Source organism: Ammospiza caudacuta, chromosome Z (genome assembly GCF_027887145.1).
Source record: "Ammospiza caudacuta isolate bAmmCau1 chromosome Z, bAmmCau1.pri, whole genome shotgun sequence".
In the NCBI taxonomy this organism is placed as follows: Eukaryota; Metazoa; Chordata; class Aves; order Passeriformes; family Passerellidae; genus Ammospiza; species Ammospiza caudacuta.
In genome coordinates, this window is record NC_080632.1 from 80,213,835 (window position 1) to 80,240,346 (window position 26,512).

The 26,512-nt window shown below is 37.6% G+C and overlaps 1 protein-coding gene across 1 annotated transcript in view; it reads left to right on the forward strand.

Annotated features, from left to right (window-relative positions):
• The window catches only part of KIAA1328 (KIAA1328 ortholog), a 172,039-nt gene that overhangs the window by 14,510 nt on the left and 131,017 nt on the right, over positions 1-26,512 (forward strand). The window contains exon 4 of the mRNA XM_058824482.1: positions 4,104-4,219. Coding sequence (XP_058680465.1) covers positions 4,104-4,219 — 116 coding nt within the window. The remainder of the gene's footprint in view (positions 1-4,103; positions 4,220-26,512) is intronic.

Genomic DNA, 26,512 nt, shown 5'->3' on the forward strand with positions numbered 1-26,512 from the left:
ATATCCCTAAGCTTGCCTGGAAATTACTTTGTGTTGATAGGTAAAGCATGCCCAGGATTATTGTATCACCAATCACACTTACTTTCTGTGCTTAAAAAGTCATTTGTAGCTAAAAATTCGTGCTGTGAAATCTAGTCTTGTATTTTGCAGGTTGCATATCGTAAAATTTATCCATTGTGTAGCAATTTCAATTAGGTTTTAGGCACATAGCAGTTTTTTTTTTAATTATTTTTTTCTAATGTGTACAAACTGCATATGATGCTTGAGTAGAATGTATCAGATTTGTGAACCCTGATCCTTGGACAAAAATTCTGTTTTTTCTTTCCTTCCCCTCTCTCCCCAACCCTGCCCGCCATGGTGGTCTGCCCTGTTCCAGATGCCATTATTTGCCTGGAATTTAAAACCTGTAGTTTTCAAGAATGATCGCCAAACCTTTTTAATCTTTGCTAGCCAGTTGACAGACTAATACCAGATTGGTGTTTATTAGAAGATAAGTGCTCCCAAGGAGTGTAGGACTGATCAGTGAAGTTCCCAGTGTCTATATATCTGTTTTTTGTTCAGTTTTCCTTGTGTCTTAACTAGCTGAGCTGCAATGTTCTTACTGCATTTCAGATTTTTTTCGGTAAAAGCTCATTTTTTAAAATTTTAAAAAGCACAAGATACTGTTTTTAATTTGCTTTTCCAACTCTGCCTTCAGTCAGAAAGAGCTGAGTTCTGTCCCTAGTGTAGTGTTGATATGAGTATTATCATGGCTCTTTCTTGTGCATGTCAGTTTTTCATTAAACAAATAAAACTTGAAGTGCTGTTGACTTGTGCAGTGCTTCAAAAATTCCACCTGGAGAGCATCAGTCCTGCTTACTCAGTGGAATGAGTCAGTGTCATCCGCAAACTCCTTGATCAATTCCTTCTTTAGATTAGACAGAAATACTACTATCAGCAGTGGACCTGGGAGAACGCAGTAATAATTGGAACTGGTGAACTAGGAATTAATTTTGACACTAAGGCGGATGTCCTAGGAGGGCTTTTTGTCAATATATTTGCATTATGAGTTTTTCTAAAGAGGCTCCTGTAAAGTAAAATTATTTATTTAAACGCATTTAGAATTATATAGCCTTTGAACTGTTGAATTTAAAGCAAATCTTGAACAAAGATGGTGCACGTCCTATGGCACAAGGTAGGTGAATGTGAATGGAATGCAAGAAAATGTTGCAGACACTGAATGGAAGGAATAGAAGAATAGTTCCTCTGATTCATCATCTTTGCTCTCAGCTGTCAGTTGTCTTTTTGATCCTGGGAGCAAGAACAATGGAGCTGGATACCAGCATATTGCTCAGTGGAGCAGTTGAGCTCTTTGTAGTTGTGCCTTCATTCTTTCGCTGCTCTTTTCTGACCCAAGTGGGTGAACAGAGGGTGAAAATACTTTTGAGGAGCATTATATGAGCATTGTAACGTTTTTGTACAGCATCAGTGAAGTCTTCCATACTTCTGCTAAAAATCATATGTTCTGTACTGCCAGAAGGCAAAGAAATAAGTTTATTAAAAAACCCAGCAACTCACTGAGCTATTTATAGGAAGTGACATAAATCCAGCATAATCTGATGAGATTCTTGTATTCCTTTTCTCTAACTTCCTTTTGCCACCTCCTGTGAGTAACCGTCTTTTGTATCTCGCCTGCCCTTTATGGGCTGTCTCCTGCTTTGTGATACATAAACACATACTGCCACATTTCTTCTGAGATCACTTACTGTTCTCAGTCATTTACTGCGTAAGATATGTGGCACAATATATGCATGTGTCTGGGAGTGTGACAGCTTGCTGTGATATGTGTTAAATACAAACACAGCACGTGAATGTGATGCACACTGATATAAGAAACAAATCACAGAATCTAGAGATGAGTAAAGCCTGCTACATTTAGTCTGATTTTTCTAGTGCTCTCTTCTTTCATGCCTTTTTTTCTTGTACTGTTGTTCAATTTTAGTGTTATTAGGTGCCAGCATTTGTTGCCCCAAACCCTTTTCTCTTGCAGCATCACTCCTGCAAGTTACTGACCAAGCTTCCTTCCTTGCATAGAATCCTGGAGATGGTACTTGTTCTCTCTTTCCAGTTGCTTGCCCTGCTCTTGTTCCATTCCTGTCTTTCATCCAGGTAGCCATTGTGTTCTTCATTGTGGTTTTCTAATTAACTTTGTTCTTGCATCTTTCACTGATAATGTGAAAAAAGGTCATTTGTGCTGTAGTTATTTAGGTGGTTGCACTGGACTCAGAGGAAGCAAATGGGCCACGGTTGGGTATGAGAATCTCTCTCTGCAGCTTGTGGCAAATGTGCTGTGGCTGTTACTGCAAGGAAGTGTGGTGGATATTGCTCAAAAGTTTGTTGCCTGCTTAGCTAAGGAGTGCAGAGGTGTTGGTGTGGGTCCAGAATTTATACAGGTAGTTCCTGTTACCACATTTCTTAAATGATATGTGCACAGCCATTTTGACAGCCTGTGAGTGGAGGGGAAGGGGCCAAGGAACAGGTTGAACTCATCACACCTTCCCAGACTGGGCCCAAGGTTGTAAGTGAGACCTTGTGCATTTGACTAGTGGAATGCTGTTAGGCTTAATCAGTGTCTTTTTCCCCCCCCGTACATTAGAAACTGTACAATTAATAGTTTGATCCAAGCTTTCAAACTGCCCTAATTTAAAGAATTTGATTATCCGGTATCTGTCGTCTGTCTCCCTCTAAGTTTGTAGAGAAAAAATGTGAGTTCCAGTATTATTATTTCCAACTTCACGCAGTCTGCTTGAGCTGATACAAGAGTGCTGTGGGTTGATCTTGAAGTTGGGGAATACTGCTTGCCTATAATTCACTCCAGGGGAGTGACCCACTTGTGGTATTTATGACTTCTCCACTGGAAGATCAAAACAAATCTGTGCACTCTTAAGGGGAACAGTGATATGAAGTGTATGGCTCAGTCCTTGAATGAAACATTCGGTTCAGAATATTGGTCTAATGGAATGAGTGCCAGAATTAGTTTTATACTTACATATATATATATATATATATATATATATATATATATACACACACACACACTTCATTTTCCCCCTCCTCTTTCCTCTTCCTATAAGATTGTTCCACTTTAAGGAAGTTAAAATTGGAGTTTTCTAAAAGTTGTATTGCTTTGGTCTCCTGTCACCTGTGTTGTGGCAGCTGTTTCATCATCATAAAAGACTGAACTTTAAGAGCCTTCAGCAACAGAAATTGCCTAAGTGCAGAGCAATAATATTTATTAGTCTAAGCTCATTACTTAATATTTTTGTGGAGCTTTTATGGAACCATGATTTCCAAGCCACGTTTTTTAGCATAGTTACAGGATCATCTGTGCATAATGATCTTCTTGCCTACGTGATACCAGAATAATTGTTTTTATAGCCTACTCTTGAGGTGCAGAATAAATGATCATTGTAAGCCTTTCTCCCATTGTCATCCTTTAATCTTGATCCAATTATTTACACTGAGCAGCAAGATACAGGGTGCCATGCCCCAGACAGAAAGGAAAATTTACGCCTGCAGCTTGATATTTGAAAATCCTTAAGGAAAAGGACAAACAGTTTTGTTTGGAGAAAGCTAACAAGAAAAATGATTCTTTCCTGAACTTGTATTTGACCAGTAAAGGTGAAAGAAGGATTAGTTTATAGATTAAGAAAAGTTTTCCAGAATTTGAATTTTCTTTCTGTCATGTTATCTAAGCTCTTCTGTCTGAGTTTTCTGTCTTCATGTCCTAGGTTTGAAAGTATCCCAGTGAATCTTCATTATGGCTGCAGAGAATCAGACTGGACAAACCTAATTGTGGGTTCAGGCCCTGACTTTGTTCCTCCATGCTGCCCATTAATGTGCATGTACTCTCCTGAGACCAGTGTTTCTGAAAAAAAAAAGAAGAGATGTATTGCATCAAGTCATACCTACCTTCCTGTATAATGTATTATAAGCATTGTGAGGAACTAACCTGCTTAAGGGTGGAGAGGATGTTATCCATTTACCTGCAAAGTGGTGGAGGAGTTGGAAGTCGGGTACTGTGGTTATGGGCATATATTTTATTTTTCTCAAATTCTTTTCAGGGTAAGTGAAGAAAAAGAGGTGACAGAAGAACGGCTGAAAGCTGAACAGGAATCGTTTGAGAAGAAGATCAGACAGCTAGAGGAGCAGAATGAACTTATCATCAAGGAAAGGGAAGATATCCTTTAAAAATATGGGCAATGGCCCACTGAAATAAAAAGTGAAGTACAGAGAAATAATTGTTCTAATTTATGGCATAGAATAAATCTGCATGTGCTGCCATTCAAAAGCAATCAGAGAGATGACTTGTCAGCATGTGACACTGGTTCATATGAGCTTAAACTGCCATCCAGCTGTTCCTATGATGTTGTTTTGCTATGAAAGAGATATTTGTCAACTAAAAAAATGACAATAAGGAATTTACACATTAAAATATGATTATAGATATTTTTTAAAATTCTCTTAGGTGGTCATAATTTAGGTCTAAAACTTGCATGGTATTCCATTTCTCTCCATGTCCAGAGAAGGGGAATCGACACTAAATGGATACAAATTAAATATATGTACTAGGGGGTTTAGCTAGCTTGGACTTTTTGTTTGGTGTAGGGTTTATATATTTGGTGTAGGTTTATATATTTGTTTGTATATAAAAAAGTTGGGAGATTCTCTTTTCTTGCTGACTGTGGCTTGCATTTCTTTAAGCTGCATATGCTTAGTCCCAGTCCTGGAATATCACATGCAAAGTCACTATTGCAGGAACTGATATTTTTCTTTCTGAGGTGTGACAGACCTTTACAAAATTCTCTTGTTCATTTTTCTTCCCAATCTCTGATATTGATGCTTTGTTGTTAAATTCCTCAGAGGGCTAAGGATTGGCTGCAGTGGGATAGGGAAGAGACAGGACTGCAACTACAGGAAAAGCAAATAGTGTGTGATTCATTGGGAGATGTATTGCTGATAGGGAGGGTAGTAATGTTGTTTTAAAAAGCATGATGGAGCCCAGTATGCAGTATTGTTTTCAGTCCTGAGCCATCCTTTGTTCAAGTTGAAAAGTTAGTGACAAAAAGAGGCTGTTCAAGCTATTGGCCAGTGTTGAAACAGAAACAGAGATAATTTAGAAATTTAAGCATGAATTTAGAGGAAGGTTCTTGAAAATTCTGGAAATCCTATTTCACAGTTTAGCACTGGAGGTGTAACAAAAACAGTGCTTCTTTATGATGGAACTTGCTTGGCTTAGAAAAGACAATCAGTGATGCGTGGTCTCTGTCAGGAGAGCATTGCCCTGATGACTTAGAGCATCCCTTGTAGCACAGTGGCACTTACTTTGTCTGTTTGTCCTAAATGATATACACATCAACAAACTTAGCTGTTTGTGAACTGTTACTGGAAAATATTAGATCTGAGGTATTTCAAGAGCCATTAGATGTGATGACAACTCTTTGATAATGATTTCATTGAATCCAGTATTTTGTTGTATATTGAATCTTGTGTGTTCAGTTAGCTCATGAATGTGGGTGGGATGCATGTTTCTGACTTTTTGTTAATTATCCACACAAAGATTTCACTAATTCACATGAAGTTTATTTGGCTAGTGAAAAGTAGACATGCTTGCTTTTTTGTTTTGTTCTTTGGGATTTTTTCCCTTTCCTTTTGTTTCTTTACCAGAAATAGATTGCACAAGCATGAATACTTTTCCAGAAGTCTGGTAGACATGGCAGAAGGTTAATGCATGCAATTTTACACTTCATAAAACTCAGTAAAACCTAGATATATAAAACAAGGTTATAATTTAAAACAATGTAATTTTAACTGCTGCAATTCTTGCCTATCATACATGAATGATTCAAGATCTTCAGTGTAACTCTGATCACTTAATTTTTTAAAGCTTGTTGCAGAGACAAGGAATAGTACAAATGACTTGCTGAGGCTGAATACAGATTATGGCTGTTTCAAGTAAGGCAACTTGAAATTCCTTAATTTCTTCTGGACTATAGTGTCCACTTGCAAATAAGATATCAAGGATATAATACCATAAGAAAAAAACTTGAAGCCTGTTAAAATCAATTTTATATATATATTTTTTTTTTTGCCCCACATAGCAAATTTATTCTCTATAAGATAACTTTCTTTACTGCAGTATTTAAAAGTACCCTGCAGTAATAAGTTGGTGCTTCTGATGTAAATGAAGCTATCCAGCAAAGTGCAATTTCAGCCTGGTAAGGGTTTAGTTCACTTAGCATGGGGACTGTGTGGGTTGTTTCCAGCTAGACATGTTTTTGTTGTTTTGTTTTTTCCCTTGAGATTCTTGGAGGAGAAATACTGTTTGGTGCTTGAAATCCCTATTTTGAGGAAAATTCATCCTTATTTTGTTGTTGTTGATTTTTTTATCACTGAGAAGTTGTGAAGACCCCTCTATTCAAATTTGCTGCTCATGAACTGTGAAGCTTTGGGGGAAGTGAGATGGGTGGGTATGCAAAGATCTCACTACAAAACTTTGAGTGACTTATCAGCATTTAGAAAACAGCGTCTGTCTGCAGCCCAAGCTCACATTTGCTGTGGAGCTGCCAGTGTTGTCTGGATAGGGAGCAACAAATAAAATTTCATGCAGATTTAGAAGTCAATTCTACCCTTCCTTGGCAGGTGAAACTTTGAAAATTGAGTACTTAGTACTAGGGTGTGCTGTTTATGGCGAACAACAGTGATGAGCATACTGTGAACCATAAATAGTCCAGTCTATTGCCAGGGTTGCCAAATACTTAGTATTGTATTACAATGCTAAGTATTTGGCAATTATCACAGCATTAAGGAAAATTAGGGATTTCAAGTAGTCAGTTGGTCTACCCTTTCTTCCTAGAGAAGTATTCAGGCCTATCATATTATTGTATAATTTGGTCAAAAGTAGCTGTTCTGGCTTGGCTTATCTCGTGACATTTACATTTCAGACTGACTTCTTTGAAAAGAAGTGTGATCTGAAGTGTTTAAAAAAAAACTTCCAAAACCAAAAGAGGATCAAAACTTTGTTTTGTTTGTATTAAACTCTTTTGCTTATAATAAACCAGAAAGTTCTAGTGCTGCTGTTAGAAGATGTGCCACTTAGTGGTGTTCAGGGACATGTGCTGGGATGACAGCTCTTGCTGTTCTTACTAAAATTTGCCCAGTTGGACTGACCTTGATAATCCAGTAACAGCTGCTCACACTCTCTTGATGCCCTCCCCAGTGAAAGCATTCTACAACTTTATCATCTTCAAAGTGGTGGGGAAAAATACCACTTTCTGAAAGTGAAGTTTACGTAAAAGATAAAGAGGCAAAATGTAAATAGCGTGTGTGTTGGGAAAGTGAGATCTAGAACATGAGATCTGGAAAGAAAGACTTGGAAAAGGAGGTTGAGCTGGAGGTGACTGATGTGAAAGCCTGTGACTGATGGGTTCAGAAGTGTTTGGGATAAGCAGTCAGGGTTAATAAGGGCCAAGGTGGTGCAGGTGACCTAGGATCAGTCGGACAATTGTAAGACGGCTGATGCAAGCAGGGATGTGTCTGTTTAGGATGTTCAAGCACCCTCTGAACTTTTGAAATAGAATTTGGGACTAATCATGTGAGAATTGTCGTGTGCCACCACCTGTGGTGTCTTCTACAGCATCTACTCTTGGTATTGGTCTTCTCTTTGCTGCTGTATGGTGACTCAGCTGCTTCTAGTGGCAGTCTAGATTCTGGAATTGGCTTTGGAGTGTGTGACTTGCAACTTCCTTGTTCTTGTTTGTATTATTTCATTGGCATTTTTACAGTAAGGGATGAGAAGTGTGGACCATGTTATGCACTTAGACTACTTGTGCTGCATCTTTTTCCTCTTTTGGTAGGAGCTGCTAATGGAAAAGCTTTTGGCCTTCCTTTTTTTTTTCCCCTGATGTATTTTCAGGCACCTATTATTAATTTAGGTCCAAAATATAATATAATTTAATTTAACAATCAGGAAAATATCCTTCGTAAGATGTCCCAATACTGTCATGATATATGTCTTAGGAAAAAATTATAATGAGATTATTAAGAAACAAATACTACTGATACCTTCATAGCTCAAAGAAATTATGTTGTGGTCTTTAGCTTTTCTGTTATCACCATTAGGGATCTTTTTCATGCAAATTTGATGCGGTTGCATAAATGAAGAAGAAAAAGCAGCTATAACATTTCTGTCAAGACTTACTAATAGGTGAAGAGGAAACTTATTTAAAACCTTTTAAGAATTGGTTATTGAATTCTAAGCTCTAAATTGTTATTATATAGACAAGGAATAGGAAGATAAAGGAAAGAAGAGATTCTGTTTATTGCAAACTTTTTTTCTTTTTTGTAGATTTAAACTAGTCACCTGTACTATGCTACTGTTTTGGTTTATATTTAGAATGCACCTTTTTGTTGGAATTATTTTCTGACTGAATATTAGACTTACAAAATGGTTTAACCTTGAAATATCATCTAGGTCCAACCCCTGGACAGGGACACCTCCCAGTAGACCACGTTCTGAAGACCCAGCCAAATTCACACAACAAATCCTGTATGATTTACTTGGTTAGTCTTAAAATTAATCACAGACTCTGTTTACATATGTCCTTAATATTATAGAACTACTTAATTAGTTGGTTTTGCATGCAGTTAACATGAATATTAATTTAACTAAAACAGTTCATTTGCTTGTAGTGTTAGTGAGACATAGAATATTAATTTGCTGGAAGAATAATGAGCTTTATAACTATTATCTAGAGACTTTAATAAAATGCTTTTAGTTTTGCCATAGTACTGTTCATTACATAAGTCTTTCATACATAAATTAGGGCTGCTTACATATTTTCTCCTTTTCCTATCTTAATGTGTTAATGTAAAATTAGTAGTATTTTTCAGAAGAAAAAGAGTTATTGACTTGCTTAATGCAAAGAAAAAAATGGTGGAAAAAGGAGATATCAGAATATGGAATTTACTTGCTGGTTCTGCCTTATTTTCCCTGTAACGTTAAATCTGATCTTCTGAAAATATGAAAACTTATGCTTGCCTTTCTTTTTTAGTCAGACCCACCAAGTTGTCATCACAGATGAAGGAGCAAAGGGGATCTTGCACAGAAGGGCTTTGGCCATGTACTTTGTTTGATGTGTGGTCCCAGTGTCCTGTGTGGCAGATTCGTGTGTGTGCGCCTCCCTGGGGCTGCTGTTGGCAAGGGGACAGTCTGCACTCAGAATGTCAGTCTGCACACAGTGTCAGGGTGAGGTGGGGCACAGATATTAGCACTGCATTTACCATCTATGTGAGAAAATGGGTCCCTGCCTTGCTGTGCCCCCACCCCTTCCCCTGAAAAAAAAAACAAGGTAAGAAGAAAATTTCTATAGAAAGGGAAATTTGCCATTTGCAGGAAACTTGTGCTTTTGAAAGTCAGGCTATTTATTTAAAACTCAGTAACAATTTTAGAGATTAACTTTGGCTGAGTCTGTTCCTGATGGTATAGTTTCTGACAAGTTATGAACTGAGGGTTTGGAATGACCGTCATTATTTTTCTTTTATTTCTTAACTTGGCTCCCTCAGCTTATCATTTAAAGTTTTTCCCTTTCTATTTTTCATATGTGAATGCATACTCTATATCTTCTTGTGCATCGTAATTTGTTTGAAGGTGTGTGAGGAGAATGGAGAATTAGTATTTTGCTCCTTTCTTCCATTTTATCCAAGTACTTTACTCTTTGAAGGTGTTTCTCTTACTGTTATTTCAGGTATCCTACTAGTAAATGTTCCTAAGCAACCATTGTGGTCTGTTGAAAAAAAGCTGCACTTATTAAAAAGTCCCTGAATATTTATATGCTATTCTGTAACTGCAGTATTGGTTAAATAATGTATGTATTTACGAACTGAAATGTAGAAGAATCAGTCAAGGACTATTGGGTAAATAAGATATTTTGAATTTTTCATGAACTTTTAAACTATAACAAGGTGAAACATATTGTAATGTTGAGTATTCAAATGGATCAATGGCTGGAGATTAATTTGAAGCTTTCTGTGCTTAATCCTAGTTAGTGCCTTGTAGCACAATCTAGCAACACTGTCCATGTTATGAAAATACCCAGAGTTAGCAGGCAGCATCTAAGCAGTCAGCAACAGCCTCTGTAGAATATGAGCTGGACAGGCTTTTTGCCCTAAACCTCTGCACTCAGTGGTGCATGATTGTCTGTGAGATGGTACTGTCAGCACAGAAATACAGCTGTGGAATGGGAGAAGCATATTTGCTCTGTGTTTTATACAGAGAGTGGAATGGTGTTCTGTGTGTGTCTGACTGAAGTGGAGATGTTCCCACCCAACAGCTCTTGCATGGAATTTTGGAGCTCCCCTGAGGTGAGTGTTGAGGGCTAGCAGCATTCTCCCATCTCCCACGTTTCATGATGTTTTCACATTGTGGTGATCTGTATCTGTTATTCGAGACTTGATGATTTTGAAACTGAGTAGGAGCTGGAGTTCTGCCCTGCCACGTTGTGGATACCTATGGGTAGCTGTGTGCTTCCCTGCCAGCCTGTCTCCCAGCTCTGGGTATCTGAAGCACAGGTTTATGGTATTATCTATATTAACTGTCTTGTGGGCTTGACAGAACTGGATATGATGATGGGCTGCCCTTGTCTAAACTGAACAGGAGAAACGTGTCATTGGAAATGCACCTTCAGCCATGGCAATCTCATAGATCAATATCAGGTATTTTAAGAAAAAAGGTGAAGTAGTTCAGGTAAAAAAAAAAAAAAAAAATTCTCTGTAGGAGTCAGGCTGGTCAGTTTAAGTGTCTCAGGTCAAAGACAGGTCTTTCTGCTTTTTCCAGATACTTAAACTGACCAGGCTACTTACTTGACTGAATTTGACCACTGGTTTTGTGGTTATTGCTGAAACATTTGGCTTTAGGCATGTGAGCTTTCAAAGTGATGTTTGAGTTACATTTTTTCTTTATGACATTTTGCTCATTTGGAAACAAAGACTGAGTTCTTTTAAAAGGAGGCACAAATGGGAAAATGAGATCATTAATTGTTGAAGCTGGTACTGTAACAAATTGACTAGAAATGTGGATTCAGAGAAATTGATGTACTTTATCCTTCTAAACTAAATGAATTCTCCATCTGCTTCAGCTTCTCAACTATAATGAGGACGTAGGGCTGACTCTGCTATTGGTTTCTCTGTCTTCCTGCACTATTTTGGAAAGTTTAAACATTTCTTGCATAATTAAATACACTTTCAATAAATCAATCTCATAATAATTGTTGTTCAGGGGAGTTCATTATTCAGTTCAGTCTTTTAAATTACTGTTCTTCTTTAAAGGATTCTTCTGACGTTATGGCTTCTTCTAAATCCATTTGCCATGCTCTAGCTTGTAATTACTTTAGATTTGAAGAATAAAATGAATGGCTTTATTATTAATCAGCAGCAAATTTGTCTTACTGTTTTTAGAGTGGCCTTCACTCATGAAATAGTTTTAATGGTCTAGATAGCAAAACACTTCATACCTCTCTTTCAACAGAGATTTAGTGAAAGCAATCAGATAGTTTTGTGGGGGTTTTTTTCTTCCCTCTCTCTCCCATCAAACATTTGTCACAGTGACTGTCATCATGTGTTTGCTGTTGTATTCTGTGAGCTACTGGCCTTCTGAAAGCCTTATTTTGCTGCCTGCTTTTAAATTGGAAGTTTTTCAGGCTAGGCTAGACTTTATTTTTGCCTTATGCTGTGGGGAGTACGTTGCACTTAAGCCTAGCATTAATTTAATGTTGGCTTTTATGGTGGACGTTGGCCTGTAAGAACTTTGTCACTGTTCAAGCATGATGAAAACAGCTTCTGTTTCTTTGCCCCTTTCTATTGATGTGGGGTTTCACGGTCTTCAGTGACAGTACTTTTGTAGTCAGGAGTTGCAAGTTTGTGCCTTCCCTTAGCAAAATGCCATCTTGTTTTACAGCAGGTGAGACTGCACAGGTGACTGTCCTGCTTTAATCTTCTTCATTTGGCATCAGTTCTTTGTCCATAGTCTCTTGTAGGGTTGTTCAGATCCATCCTTAATTTTAAACTGTCAGTCAATGCAAACTAATATAATGCATTTTTAGCCTTGCTAAACTTCTTAGGATGTGGTGGATGTTAGACTAATATCTCATTTCCATAGACTTCTTAGAAAATGAAAGTGGGTTAGTTGTAGAGTTACAGACATTCAGTCAATATCAGCTTTTAATTTCCTTTGGAATTCATTACTATAACAGCACTCTTGGTTTTGTTTCCTCTGTCAGTTGTGATGTTTAATGAGGGCTAAGAATTTTGAGTAATACTGAGGAGTTGGAAAAAACATCCAAAGAGGAATGAATAGCATCCTTTAAGTCTTAATTCCATGGCTCTCTAGGAGGTTATTAAAACTGGATGGAATTCATCTGGAGACAAGAACTTCATTGAAGATTTCCACCTATACCTTTTGTCCTTAGTTCTATTGGCATTACACCTTCTTTGGTCTAGTTTTAGGAGTTTATGGTAGTTTTTCATTTTGTATTTACAGTTTTCAGTTCAGATCCTTGTATGTATGTGTTTATTTCAATACATTTTTAACTGTGGAAATGGTAAGCTTTTGCTGATGGCAGTGTGGTCACTTTCATTGTGCATATGGCAAGAGATTTACATAAAGGTCATCCCCTTCTTGGGACACAAAATACCCCAGGGTTTATAGAGCAGGGAGTACAGTTGTGGTAATAAGGATTATGCTGCTGATAAGTTCCCCTCAAGGCCCAGTGATGGTAATACCCCTATATTTTGTCTTTAAAGAAAACTGCTGAGAGGCAATAATTTTTTTTTGTATGTGTCCCATTTTCATTAATGCATGGTAATTGATGGAGTTGCAGTGACTTGTAACAGTAATGAGTTCTAAACATAAGAATGCACTCCTTTCTAATAAGTGAGCACTGCTGGGGTTTAAAAGCGTACTAAATCAGTTGCTTTAGTATGAATTTATTAGTTTTTTTCAGCATTAGCTTTAATAGTAGTTATTTACATAAGCGTACATCCCATTAACCGCCATCAGGGCTGGAAAACATGCTGAACTGTTCATATTTTCATATAATTATTGAACATAATGGTATCATTTGCATTTCTAAACAGTGATGTTTCTGTCAGGCTTGGAAATAGTGTCTTTACGCAGTCCCTATTTCACATCCACTTATTTGACATCGTTAAATTTTATGCTAATGTGCTTCCCTAGAATGTCATCAGTAGGACAGATGCTTGCACTTTAATATACAAATCAGTGATGCTTTTCCCTCCCCCTCCCCTGAACTGCAAAAGAAATAAAAAAGCATATCTGCACTTTTTAGATATAGTTTGTTTCATTCTAAAGAATCTGTAAGAAATGAAACTTAGCTTTCACCCCCGTTAGTCACTTGCAAATGTTGCAATAACAGATACCGTCATTCTGAACAATGGGAGACTTTCCTCTGCCTGAAGGAGGAAGAATCTTCTAAAATTTAAGGCAATTATGTTAAAATAAAAATTGTCGCCTTGAGCTTGCCACCTGTGTAAGGTATGGAGTCTCATAGAGCAAGCTGCCTGGTCAGGCAGTGGTCCATGGATTGGCTTACCTGGCAGCAGGGCATGGCTGTAAAGAAGATTAAGGGAGGGAGCAGTTTCACCTCCTAGGCTCTCTCAGCTCTCTCAGAAGTGCATTTTGACTTTTACATTGTCAGGATTTTAGTCTTACACTGAAAATATTTTTTTCCTTTTGCAGACAGGTAGAGGTATATGAGCTCTTGGCCGCTAAGTGTGGATGGTAGTTATTGTATGAACAATTGGGGCTGACTTTTTTTTTATGTATGTAAGAGCTTTGATGCTTCTACTGAAGTCAACACTGAAAGCAGAGCATCAAAATCCTGAGCAACATACCAATAACTGCAGGTCTGAATGTGGAAACAGTGAAATAAAAATAAATAAATGTAATCAGCAGCACCACCAAAACAACACTGCTTTTCTTCCATTTAAAAATGAAATTAGTATGTTGCATTTGGTTCTGTATGAATTTATCTTGAGATGACTTGCTTACTATTGCAAGTAGAGTGCTAAAGGCAGAGCAGGTGTGTGCAGCCTGCAGTATGCAGACTGGTCACAGGAAAAAGTAACTGTTGAGATACAGAATGTGTTGCTTATGAACCCACCATGACCCGTGTTAATGAGCCTGGAAGTCCAGTGGATCTCCAGCTCAGTTCTCTGCTTTTCCTGACTTACCAGATGTGGCACCAGGCAGTTCTCCTGTTTTCTTTCCTACTTACCTGTGGTACTGCTTGCTGGCCTTTGTGTGACATGAAGGTTAAATGTAAGCATGTTGCTCAGTTATGGCATTTCACGGACACACTCTGAACTTTTTAAATAAAACAAAAAATTTTAGGGTCAAGGAAAAGACTGAGAGAAGTATATTACAGAGGGTTGTCGTTTTCATTGTTTTATACATAAAAAATACATGTTAAAGAATGCCTTTTTTAGTCATGTCTTAAAAAAAGGTTGGAAGGAGGCAGCCAAGTAGAAAAAGGTACTTGGAGTGAAACAAAAAGGCATATTTTATGCATAAAGGGCCACGTGAGTAAACTGGAGATATACTCTGATGGGTTCTGGGCTTATGGTGTCTTTAATTATAGATGATTAACAATTTGCTAGTTGCTTTGCAGACAAGTATGGAGACAAAAATCCCTGCTGGGAAATGCTTGCAGTCTAAGACCTCATTCTGGTGGTGTGTGTAGAGGTGTGTTTTAAGTCATGGGAAGTAACAATATTAAAACAACAAAAAATTTGCTTTCATTATGTCAGAGAGAGCCATAGGGGTTTTGAAAGATTTCTGTCAGAGTTTTGAGCTTGCAATAGGGCAACCATTTTATAGCAAACAGTTTGGAGCCAGCTGCTTTTTGGTACACCTTTTACTCAGAATTAAATATGGATACACCAATGTAGACTAGCAAATGGGTGAGATGTGCTAATTTCAGCTGTGAAGTATTGGGAAATTTAAAGAGAGCACCTCTGGCATGCAGAGCAGATTGTTGTACTGCAGAGAGTCTGAGCTGACCTCTTGTCAATGTCTCATTTAAATCCTGAAAAGAAGACTCTAGGTAATTGGCAAGAATTCTTATTTTAATATGTGGCCATAAAAAGGTAACATATGATGATTTTTAACATCAGAAGATTAACATTTTACCTTTAAATAAAATATGATTAACTGGTACAGAATTAAAAGGAATAGAACTGAAATATTCAAACTATGACTCTGTGGTGTCAGATTATGCGCCGAGTGTGACAGTTTAAGTACTGAAGTGATTTAAAAAATGAGTCAGCTGAAGGATGTATATCCCAAGTAGTGAGAATATAATGGAATAAAACAATTGTGGCTATCAAAACTTCCTCAAAATGTCCTGGCTGAATGACCCAGGAGACCGAAGTGTGGTGTTGTTTACAGTGACTGGGTCTTGCCCAGGTGACAGTGCAGATGCAGCAAGGGAATAGTGCATGCTGTAATAGCATCCTAATCTATAATTTTAACCCACCAAGTCATGATTATGCTTAAATTTAGTGCCCAGGCCAAGACTCTTTGTGTCTGCTGGGTTCATCTACCTTCAAGAAGGTTCAAATTTGATTGATTTAGCAATGCTTTTTTTCTTTCAGTAGTTTGCAGTCAGCCAGGCTTTTTCATTTTTGATGGATTGGCATATGTTTTAATACATGAAGCTACATGTTTGCCATCTGAATTTCTTGGTGTCACTGTTTGGAAATGTGAAAATGCCATTGTGAAGGTTTGTCATTTGACTTCTGCATATTTTAAGTCCTTGTTAGTAAAAATGCTTTTTTCCCCCCACCTAGTAGTTCCGTAAACTCAGCTTGGAATTTGACAATAAAGTGGCATCTTGCTGTCTTCTGAAGTTCTGTAAATTGATTTTTAGAGTGCAATTTGGGCATTTAGTAATCTTCTTGTAGGGGTTGTTTTTGGCATGTTTGTGCACATTAAGCTCTGACACTTTGAAATTGTGTAGGAAGAATCAACGGGAGGATTGGAATATGTCTTATTCCAAAATGCAAAAATAAAAGAAGGGGTAAAGCAAATGTATTATGGTCACAAGGATTGGCAGGTCTAATTTTGTTTACATGCAGAGAACAGGATACTGAAGTAAATGTGTTGCTTTCAAGTAGTTTCTTCAGAGACTAGAATTTTTGTAATTATATAAAAATGCAAGCAAAGCATTTAACACCCTTTATAATACATTAACTCTTCCAGTGTGGATTTCTTAATATTTTATTAACTTCAGGGAGAAGTTTTGGGTTTCTGTAAATATTGCTGGACACATTAATGAAAGATCCTAGTATGATTTAAAAGATGCTACTCAACATCTCTTACTGGTGCAGAGTAAGACTTGAGTGAGCACAGCTTTTAATGTCCAGCTGTCACTTCAGGTAACTGGACGAGTCATGCATTGCTGCATTGTTGCTCTGTTTCAGTGCAAATAACCATATTTAACTTGCCATTGCTCTTTGCTTTAACCTGTTAATATATCTACTGCATGAATTTTTGCTATGAAAAGAGGGAAATTAAAAACGAGGAATATGTTTCTAATTATCTGCAGAGAGAAGTGATGGGAGCAAATGAAATGAACTTACCTTCAGGACCGAATTTGATTATGGGAAGGATTGCCTGGTGTTGTCTCTGATAGAGTGGGGCTAGATTTGGTAACCCAAGAAGGCTCGTGGTTTCCCCAGAAAGCCATCTGGGTACTTCCTGGGTCCATCTGCTCTGATGCCCACACAACCTGTGAATCCTAGTTGATTTTAATGAACTGTTTATATTGAACTTCTCTCGTGTTGGCATGGTTCATGTTACTGTGTTACACTTGTCCTTTTGGAAACAACCACAGGACAGTGCAAAGATTTCAACAACAATATAATTGCATTGTTCCGACCGGACATTGAATGCATTGGAGATTCTCTTGGCTCATCTGCAGGGAGCAGATGACTATCAGAAACCTTCTGGCTCTTTCAAACAATCCTCTTAACATATTTCTGTTCCTAAAACTGTAAATATCTGCCTTGGTTCATTTGTTAGTTCTCTTCTGTGTGCTGTTTTTTAAGGATCAGTGTTTTAGAAGAGCTTCTGTTTTTTTTTTATGACACCTCCTAATTTCCAGGCTAGACACAGTCACAGCTAGCTTAAACATGCTTGTTCTTGTGCCAGTGTTTTGCTTAAATAGATCTTCCTCACTTTCATGTTTATGTAGAAGGGATTAGAGCAGTAGATGCCCTCTCTCTCTCAAAGGGAAAAGAGAGGACGAAGTGAGAGAAGTTTCACTTGTATGAATGATGGGAAGTCTTGGCTTCTGGATTAGAACAGACTAGAAATCTGAGTGAAATGGAACAAGGCTGAGAAGGATTGTATGACTGAAAGGTCAGAAAGCTTAGCAACATCAGAACAGCAGCGTGGACTAATTGGGATTTGTTTGCTTTTTCTTGCCTATAGAAGTTGTCTTGATGAAGTTCATCTTTGCAAAGCTACACAGAAAAACTTTTGATTGGTGTTATAGAAAGTCCCCAAAGGTGAGATTAAATGCACACGTATGTTGTGATTCAGGGTTGGTCCACTAAAGCAAATGAGATAACTGAGCAGACAAATTATAGTGTGACTTTAACTAGGCCTCTTGACTTTTCCCATGGCAAAGCTGTCTTCTCAATTCTTCCCGTTAGGAATTCGGTTCAATCTTGCTTCATGGTCAGCCAGGGACACACCACTGTGGGTGTTCTTTTTGTTGGTCAAGGCCATTGAGCTGTTGTGAATGGTTTAAATTTTTGGAAAAAAGGCATCATGTAGCTGGATTTGCATTAACTGAGTAGCTGGTGGTGTCTCAGAACTGTGAATGGTGTTGCTCACAGTAAAGTCAGGGTTTGCTTCCCAGCATTATGACTTTTACCTTTTAAATAGCAATGATAAAGTAATCAGAGGTTTGGGACATAAATCTGCAACAGACTTATATTTTATTTGCTTTTTGTGCTTTTTGTGAGTTTTCACTGTGCATGAGGAAATAAACATGACTGCAATAATTCTGACAGAAATTACAGGACAACTGATTATGAAATCAGAGTTGCTAAATTCTGTCCTTGAGTGTTTATTTGGGCTCCATCTTTGCCTTAATCTGTCCCTCTTTTGGATGATATGCTTCTTTTTACTATTGCCATATCTGTTGATCTTAGTAGACACTAAAATATATTCTTACCTCATATTTCATAGAAAACATTTGAAAGGAAAGCTCTGCAATTAATATCTTATTAAATGAGTCATTATTTTCAGCTGGTCCTTGAAATTAAGTGAAGTGTGGGTAACTTGAGTTGCAGGAGCTTTGCTCTGCAGCTTGTAGTTTTGACATAAAAGTACTATGGGCAAGCTGAATCAGTGGTATTTTGTCTCTTTTATATCTTTTGGCCTCAAGAGCAACCAAAAATGTGTTTGTGAACTGTAATAAAGACTGGCTTTTTCCCCTCGCTCTCCCCTCTGTCCAAACTGCATTGCTTAAGGTGTTCTTCTACTTCCTTTTTCTTTCAATGTCAGGAATTTTATTTTAATAGGACTTGTGAAATCTGGAGACTTATGGAAGATTACTAAATCTGCCAGAAGTTTATAAGGCTCATGAAAAGTATATGAGATTATACATAAACTCCTTTTCACTCTTTGGATCTGCTTGCTAGATGATGTGAATCTTCATTCCCTAGGAAGGAGACTTTCTGCTCAGTATATTCTCCAAAATTTTCTTGGAAGATAATTAGTCTAACTGTCTTTGAAGTGCGTTCCCTAATGTGAATCTGTTTTTCAGTGCTGTGTATTTTGAAAGGGTTATGTTGTGTATTTGCTGTAAGTTGATTCAGTTTGTGTTACTTTGTGTCGTATTTTGTATATTTTGGAATTTAACATTATTTTTTCATGTCTGCTTGTCACTGAAGATCGTTTTTAGTCAGGAGCAGTATGGATGTAGGAGCAGGTAGGAAGTTTCAATGGGAGGCACATAATGGTGTGAAGCACAAGGCTGTGTTGTTTCTTTGGGGTGCTGCACTGGAGGACAATGGACTCTCCCATGTGAACTCCAGTTATGCTGTTACATCACTTGAAGAGAATTAGGGATGATATCTTGGATTTTCAGCTCTATACATTCTGAAAACATCATGCTTCTGGATATGTTGTCTCTGGGACTTTCTGATATCCTTCCCAAATAATAAATATAAGTGATGACCTGCATGGTGCCCATGCAGTCTAAGCTGTAGTGAACTCCTTGGAGAGCTGTGCTGGAGGCCAGTTTGCTCAATCCTGCCTCTCATCCTTGGCAGTGTTTGCCTTGCCCACCTTGATCCCAGTGGCCTCTCTGATCCAATGCTTTGGGTGGGCCTGCAGCTGACGGCAGCGTTCAGAGAGCCCCTTGTGTGCCTGTGGCATGGGCACATCCAGAAAGGAGCGCAGTAGCCAGTCACAGCATAAATCCTCAGTGCACCTCATGGAATTGTCCTCTCCTGAGGAGACTCCGCTATACATTTTATGTGAATGCACACAGTATTTCTTTGCTATTTTTCTGCTCATCTCCTGTTTTTTTGTCAGTTGTATGGTAACGAATATACAAAGAATGGATAAACCGGGTTAGTAGTACTAGTTTATTGTGTAAGATACATTTCCCTCAAATCTGTTAAAATTTGTTGTTTGATCTCAATTTTATCTCAAGCAGAGCCAGTCTTCTAAAGTCAGCTGGGTAATGGACAGTAGTTTTTCCATGCTTGTAAACTTGTACCAGAACAATCACCATCAAAACACTTTTCTTTGTTATGGACTATGGACATAACAGTTTCATGTTTACAAAGCCTATTTGAGAATCAAATGTAGTATTAAGCCTAGTGGCAAGATAAGTCTCTGGTAACAGTAGAATAATTCACTGTAACATTTTCCTACGTTAAGCTGTACTGAATGCACATTAATAAAACAGATACATAGAGGGATGGTGTCGCACTGCAGGATGTTTGTCAGGTTGTTTTCATTGGCCTGACAGAACTCCAGTATGAAAGGTACAGAGTGTGGACAGATTCAGTAATGAACTTGCATACCAAATCATCTGTCGGAGCCCTGGTCAGCTGGGAACAGACGTGCTGACAGACACGAGACTCCTAGTATAGCCATGTGGTGCTTTGTCTTATTTAAAACTCAGCTGGCCCCTTGCTCTGTAAGTTTAATAGAGATGTAGCCTCTATTGCCACAATGCCAATTTTGCTGCACTTTGGTCCTGCAGAATGTTGAATGCTATGTGCCTTGCTCTGTGAAAAGGATGCATTAGGAGTCTTGGAAAACACAGCGATGTTCATAACAAATTTTGATTAAGATTCATTTACAAGAGAAGTCTCCCACGGTTTTTAGAGCCTTGAACAGACAAGGGTTTGGTGAAATAAACTGTTATATGCAAAAATTACATCAGAATTTATAGTGGTTAGACAGCCTTGGTGCAGTGCTAGGAAATTGTTGTTAATTGATCCTACCATTTTATTATGATGGATCTTGTCTACTAAAAAAAACAACTTCTAACATCTTATATATTTTATTCTTTCTTTTTTAGTTATTTCTTTAGATTAGTAATAGAAATCTCCTCCATCAGTTTTTGGCTTGTATAGTAGTTGTTCTTAAGCAGACATTGAAAATTAAGTGAATTAAAGGCAAGCAACAATTTTTTTCATGTAGAGCTGATCAGCATTTTAAATTTCTATTTTGCAGGCATTGTTAATACTTTGAGATGCAATTTTGTTTCACTAAAATGTATTTCAAACAAATTCAAAGATGCCATGTTTTGTTGTTATGTTCTTTCATGACATATTGAGAGACTCATGTTGTGATCCTGCTGTTCTGATGATTGTGCTCTGACATAATGGAAGTGATTTGTTTTTTGAAACTCTGTCAGTCTGTCATTGCTACATGCATGGTGTATCAATACTGAATCAGTCACACAATTAGACTTTCAGCTGCTGATGAAAAAATAATGTTTTTTTTAATACTGAGCAAAACGTGACAATTTGTGATGAAACTTTGACAAGCAACCAAACATCTGATGCAAAATGAAAATATTGTTGTCTTTGAAAAAAGGGAGGATTTTCTTAAATTTCAACGTGTTTGTTTTCTTCTTCTGTTTGAAAAGTGATTTTGGTGGACAATTGGTGTTGTTAGCAGAATATATTAGAAAAAAAAACTGAAAGAGATCTCTAGGCATCATTTTCTTTTCCAGCAGAGGATGGATCATTATGTGTCTTCCTCTCTGGCTGCTAGTTCTTTGTACAGGTAACCTGAATTTAAGTTTAGATTTTCATTCTCGTTTTGAGGCTTTGCCATAGTTGTAAGCCTTTGTCTAGAAATATGAATTGTTTCTCTCTCAGCAAATTAAGCTCTGCAGTGTCCACTGCTGATAAGCTTTTCAAGCTGTCACAGGTTTCCTCTGTCCTTAGTTGTGCTTTGTGAAATCACTGCAGTTTGGGTACCATCCCACACATTTGTGGTAGGGGTCTCAGAAATGGTGAAGTTGGGCAGATTTCAAAGGACCATGCGTACACTGGGGGAAGGTGATGGGTAGGTTCTTTGATCAGCATTAACTACAATGCCAGTAAACCTTTAACTTAGCTGCCATTAATTCACCCCGACTGAAATAGCATTTGGAGTTAATGAAACTAGTTTTAACAGGATCTGCAATGCTTTCTGTGTGTGAACGTGTGACATTTTACAAGTGCATTGCAAAGACTAAATTGATTCTTAGAAGAATACATTTCTCTAGTCCAGACAAGACCTAATAGATCTTTTTCCTAGATAGCAGACTTAACTTTTTCCTAATTTTCCTCTCTTGATTAAAATCCTGAATGGGGGGAGGTTTCTACTAAATGTCTGCTCAAAACAAGCTTAGAGAAAATGGAATGTCAGCCTTAAAAATGTCACTTTAATAAGGTTTGACAGTGTAAGGTCCTAGAAGTCTCCTAATGATGTATATGCAAGTGTGGAGTATGTATGCTTGCTGTATTTGGAATCAGTGTGTGCAGGAATGTATATTCCAAAAATATTGATGACTCTGCTGGGTAGACTGCTAGGAATGGGGGGCACTGGCAAAGAAAAAGGACTGGCAAACCCAAGATACAGATGTGGATGAAAGGGAAAAGAATACTCAATACAGACAGTAAAAAAGAGGTATCAGGCTGTTGGGGCACAGAGGTAGATCCCCTATAAATGGGAGAAAACAGTTCTCATTAAAAAACCTGTGTATTAATAGTTAGATCTCATAAGGGAAATGGTATAGTGGTACAAAGGGATATTTATGCTTTTAGGCATGAAAATGGAAACAATTTCCTTTGTGTCTCTGTGTATGTGCACAAGCACTTGTATTATTCTAACATTTTTTTCATAGTGCTGACTATGTTTTTAACACAGAATATACTCTAGTTTTGGGAAGCTAATTTTTGTCTATCCATAAAATTCTGCTGACTTCTCTTTTGTGTCTAAATACTTGACTGATTATTGAATTCCATGCATTTATGCATACTTCAGAAGTCTTATTTAACAATTAGTGTCTGGAAAATCAAGGAAAGGCACATGTCATGCATGTGCCACATATTTAAATCACACTTTAAAAAAGCCATCTGCTCAGTGCTTCGTTTTTTGGGCGTTCTCTGCTCTACAGAGAAATGTATCATTAATAGGAGTTCAAAACCAACTTAGGTACCTATTAGGCATAGTTGAATTTTATTGCATGTGTGTTTCTGTGTGTATATTACTAGATGCCTACATTTCCAAACCAGTGACAATTTAACCTAAACTCCTGAGGGTGTCATTTTGCAGCTAGTAAGCTAGCTTATAGATTCTGGACAAAGACAATAGAGCTTTACATTGAGCTGTGGGGCAGTACCCACTCATAAAACTCAAATTTTTTTTTTGTGATTGTTTTTCTGCTCTTATATAATTTGAAATTGGGTAACAATTCTTTGAAATAAGCTATAACCATTTATGTGTTTTAATAATACAAGGTTTTGCAATATTGTCCAACAGTTGTTGAATTTTTTGTTATTCTCTTGGTTCAGAGCAGGAACATTACACTTATACTTTGTTTATCTGAAACTGTTATCTAAAACAATATTATGGCAACCAATTATTCTGTGTTTAATGTTGGTGGGCAAATTCCCCAGACTGTCTAAGCTTGTTTAATGTCCCCTTGCAGTGTTTGGACAATGGACTGATGTTATTAGAAACTATGAATCAAAGTTAAATTGAGGGTATGAATCATGTTTAAACTGCAGAACAAAATCGTGATGATGTGAAAGTGCAAGTAAGTAAAGGAAACCACAGGATAAAATAATTGCAGCTCCTTGCTTAAAGGAGGTGCAGATTGGTTAACTCCTTCAGATGGATGTGCAGCCTGCCCTGTGCTGTGTTTGGGCTGTGTTGATGTGACTCTGTTCTGGAAGCACGTGTTTGGCAGCCTGGCTGTTGGCTGAGCCAGGGTGGGGCTCCTTTCTCCTCCCTTACTTCTGAAAGAGGGGTGGAGATACTGCAGATGGTCCAGGTGTTCCTAACTGCTGCTGACCTACTGATGCTGTGGTCCCTTCTGTTAGCTTATGGTGCTGCCATTCCTGCCGGGACACCCTTGAGGATGGTGTGGAGAAGATGTAGGGGTTTGCAGGAGATGCAGTCACTTCTGTTTTTTAAATCAAGAGGATAAAAGGATTGAATAAGATTAAATTTACTTTTATTTTACTAAGATTTCTGTGAATTTAATCAGTGAGGCTTGGGTTAGAAGAACAGAAATGATTTTTTCTCAAGCTTACAAATTTCTGTGTTTGCTTTCTTCCAAGGTAGTGTAGGTGATTTGGAAGCATTTCTGTATGAGGCCAAAGTTTGCTTTTCCTGAAACATGCATTTTTGTTTTCTGCAACTGTGGAATATTCTTGTTTTTCTGTTGGCTGCTAGTAAGTTATGTCTTTGTTCCTGCTCCTATTAGACTGAATATTCTTAGTGTCCCACTGTCTTCTTTGAGGAAGTGTTTTGGTAAGAGTTGGTTTGAGCTTATTTAATGTGAAAATGTGCATATTTGAATATGCACAGGTATGTGTTCAAATACTTAGCTAGCAGTCTCAGGCAGTAGAATATATGCATTTCTGAATCCTCTTGGATAGATCTATTTCTGCATCCAGTTATGGATGCCCAAAGTAGATGCTTATTGGTGTAATGAGTTCTCTTCTGAACAGCGCAGACCAGGTCCACACTTAACAATTTGTTGTATCTGGCAGCCACTAAACAGTGTGGTAAGTGTTTAATGCAATAGCATGGGAGTCTGTCTTGTACAATATTAAATTCAAGAAGTGCAAGGAAGAGCAGTAAGAAATTTAAAATAAGGATGTTAAGTGTAAGTCAAAGCCACATATCTCTTAAAACAGTAAAACTTCCCACGATCTGCGTGTTAACGGATTTTGTGATGTTCGGTTGAACTCCTGATGCATGCTTTCTGATCTCTATGCAGAATCTTTTCAGTAATCCATGCTGTTTCCACTGCGTTGGTTTTAAAAATGTTAGCTCTCTACAGCACTGAGCAACTGCATGGTAAACAAGCCTTTTTACTTATCCTTACCTTAGACTTTATGTGCAAACCTTAATACCTTATTCATATAAGGTCTGACCTTTCCTACAGTTGCAAACAAACCTCCAAATAAACCTTGAATTATTAAACTACCCTTTATGTGAATGTAATGCAGTTCTCATACGATTTTATATTTCTCTAGCTTCCATGCTTGTATTACAAAAGTGCATTCAAATGGCAGATGTGTCCTTCATAAGTAAAATAGGTTTATCTTTTCCTAATTAGGCAAAAAATTCAGCCTAAACATTTTGTTTGACCAGAACTGAGATCCTATAAAAAACATTATAGGCATAGAAGAGACTTCTATTTACTTGTTAATAGATGTATAGGGATCTGTTTCAAGTCATATTACAGGACTACCATAATAAACATTGAAGATTAATGCTACTAATTTAGAAGACAGTGACAGAAATTCATGTTCTAGTAACTATGTTGTTTCTGTTTAATTGTGTGCATGTGTGAACAAAATATTGTCAGGTTGCAGTGGTGTGTGTATTTTTATTTGCATTGTATTAGCAATTCATGATGGGAAGGTGAAACCAGCAGTCCTGGGCTGAGGAGCTGTTATGCCAAATACAACTTTTTCTTCCTTTAAAGGTGCCCTTTCTCTGGTAGTCAGCCTCATGAATTCCCAGTCTTGAATTTCTGGGGATCACTAATGAAATTCTGGGTTTTGTGATGGGAAGGGTAGAGATCAGTAAGTGGGAGTGAGTGTATGAGGACAGACACATTTTCTGTCTTAAAAAGTAAACTTGCTCAAGTTTTTGATTGGGGAAAAAGAAGAACTATATTTCTAGGTTTCCTTTAAATGCCAGTCTGAAGCATATTTGCAGCTGTTCCTGTTAAAAAGTGCAGAAGTTTTACTTGTATGGTTTTTGGCGATATTTGAAAGTTTTCTGTGCCCTCTGGAAGAGTGCTGCATTCAGTTATGGGTATGGCACATGCACAGAAATGGAGATGGCTTTGATTTATACTGCTTCATTGCATGCATCTCCTTGTATAAGTCAAGGTTCCCAATTTAAGGAGCCAGCCTGTCTCCTGAATATAAAGGAAAAAAGGGCAGGGGAGGAATTATGGCTTATGTTTCCCAGGTTGCCATGACTTCTATTAGAGGAGTTAAAAATTTTTTTTAAGAGAACATATGACAGTTTGAGACAGGATACATGAAGTACAGATGTGTTAATTACAGCTAATGAGAGATGTGAGGAGGAGCACGAGTAGTTGCTTGTTCACCTTAAGATGCAGTAACATGAGCCAAAATACCCCAAGTGGGGGGGGGGGGGGTTGTTAGTGAAACCAGATTAGAAATTTTCTGGTAGGTTTTAGTGAGGTTTTTGCATATGTGGTTTTAATAAGTTCATTGCAGATTTTTGAAGTGTCAGTTTTTTCAGTTATACATGGTTTTGTTTTACTGGTTTTAGTAAATTGTGTTGCTAGTCATATAAGAATATGTGGTATGGCTGGAGTAATGTTTGTACTGAGCTCTGATTTTTTTTTTTGCATGCCTTGCTGCTTATTACTTTCTTCTTGTGAACTGTAATGAGGAGTTAAAATGGTTGCATTTATTTTTCCTTAGATTTTGATATATTTCAGTGAAGTTAACAACCCTTACATGATTGCCATAGGAGCCACTGAGAAGGTATTCAGTGTCCTGAAAGAGATCACTTTTGTGCATCTCACAGAAATGCTTGAGAATATAAAAGAATTTCTGTTCTAAAACTATAATTCTAGGCTTGTCATTATTGCTTGTCTAGGCAATAATTCTAGGCTTGTCAGCCAAGAAAGGCACCTTCACACATCTT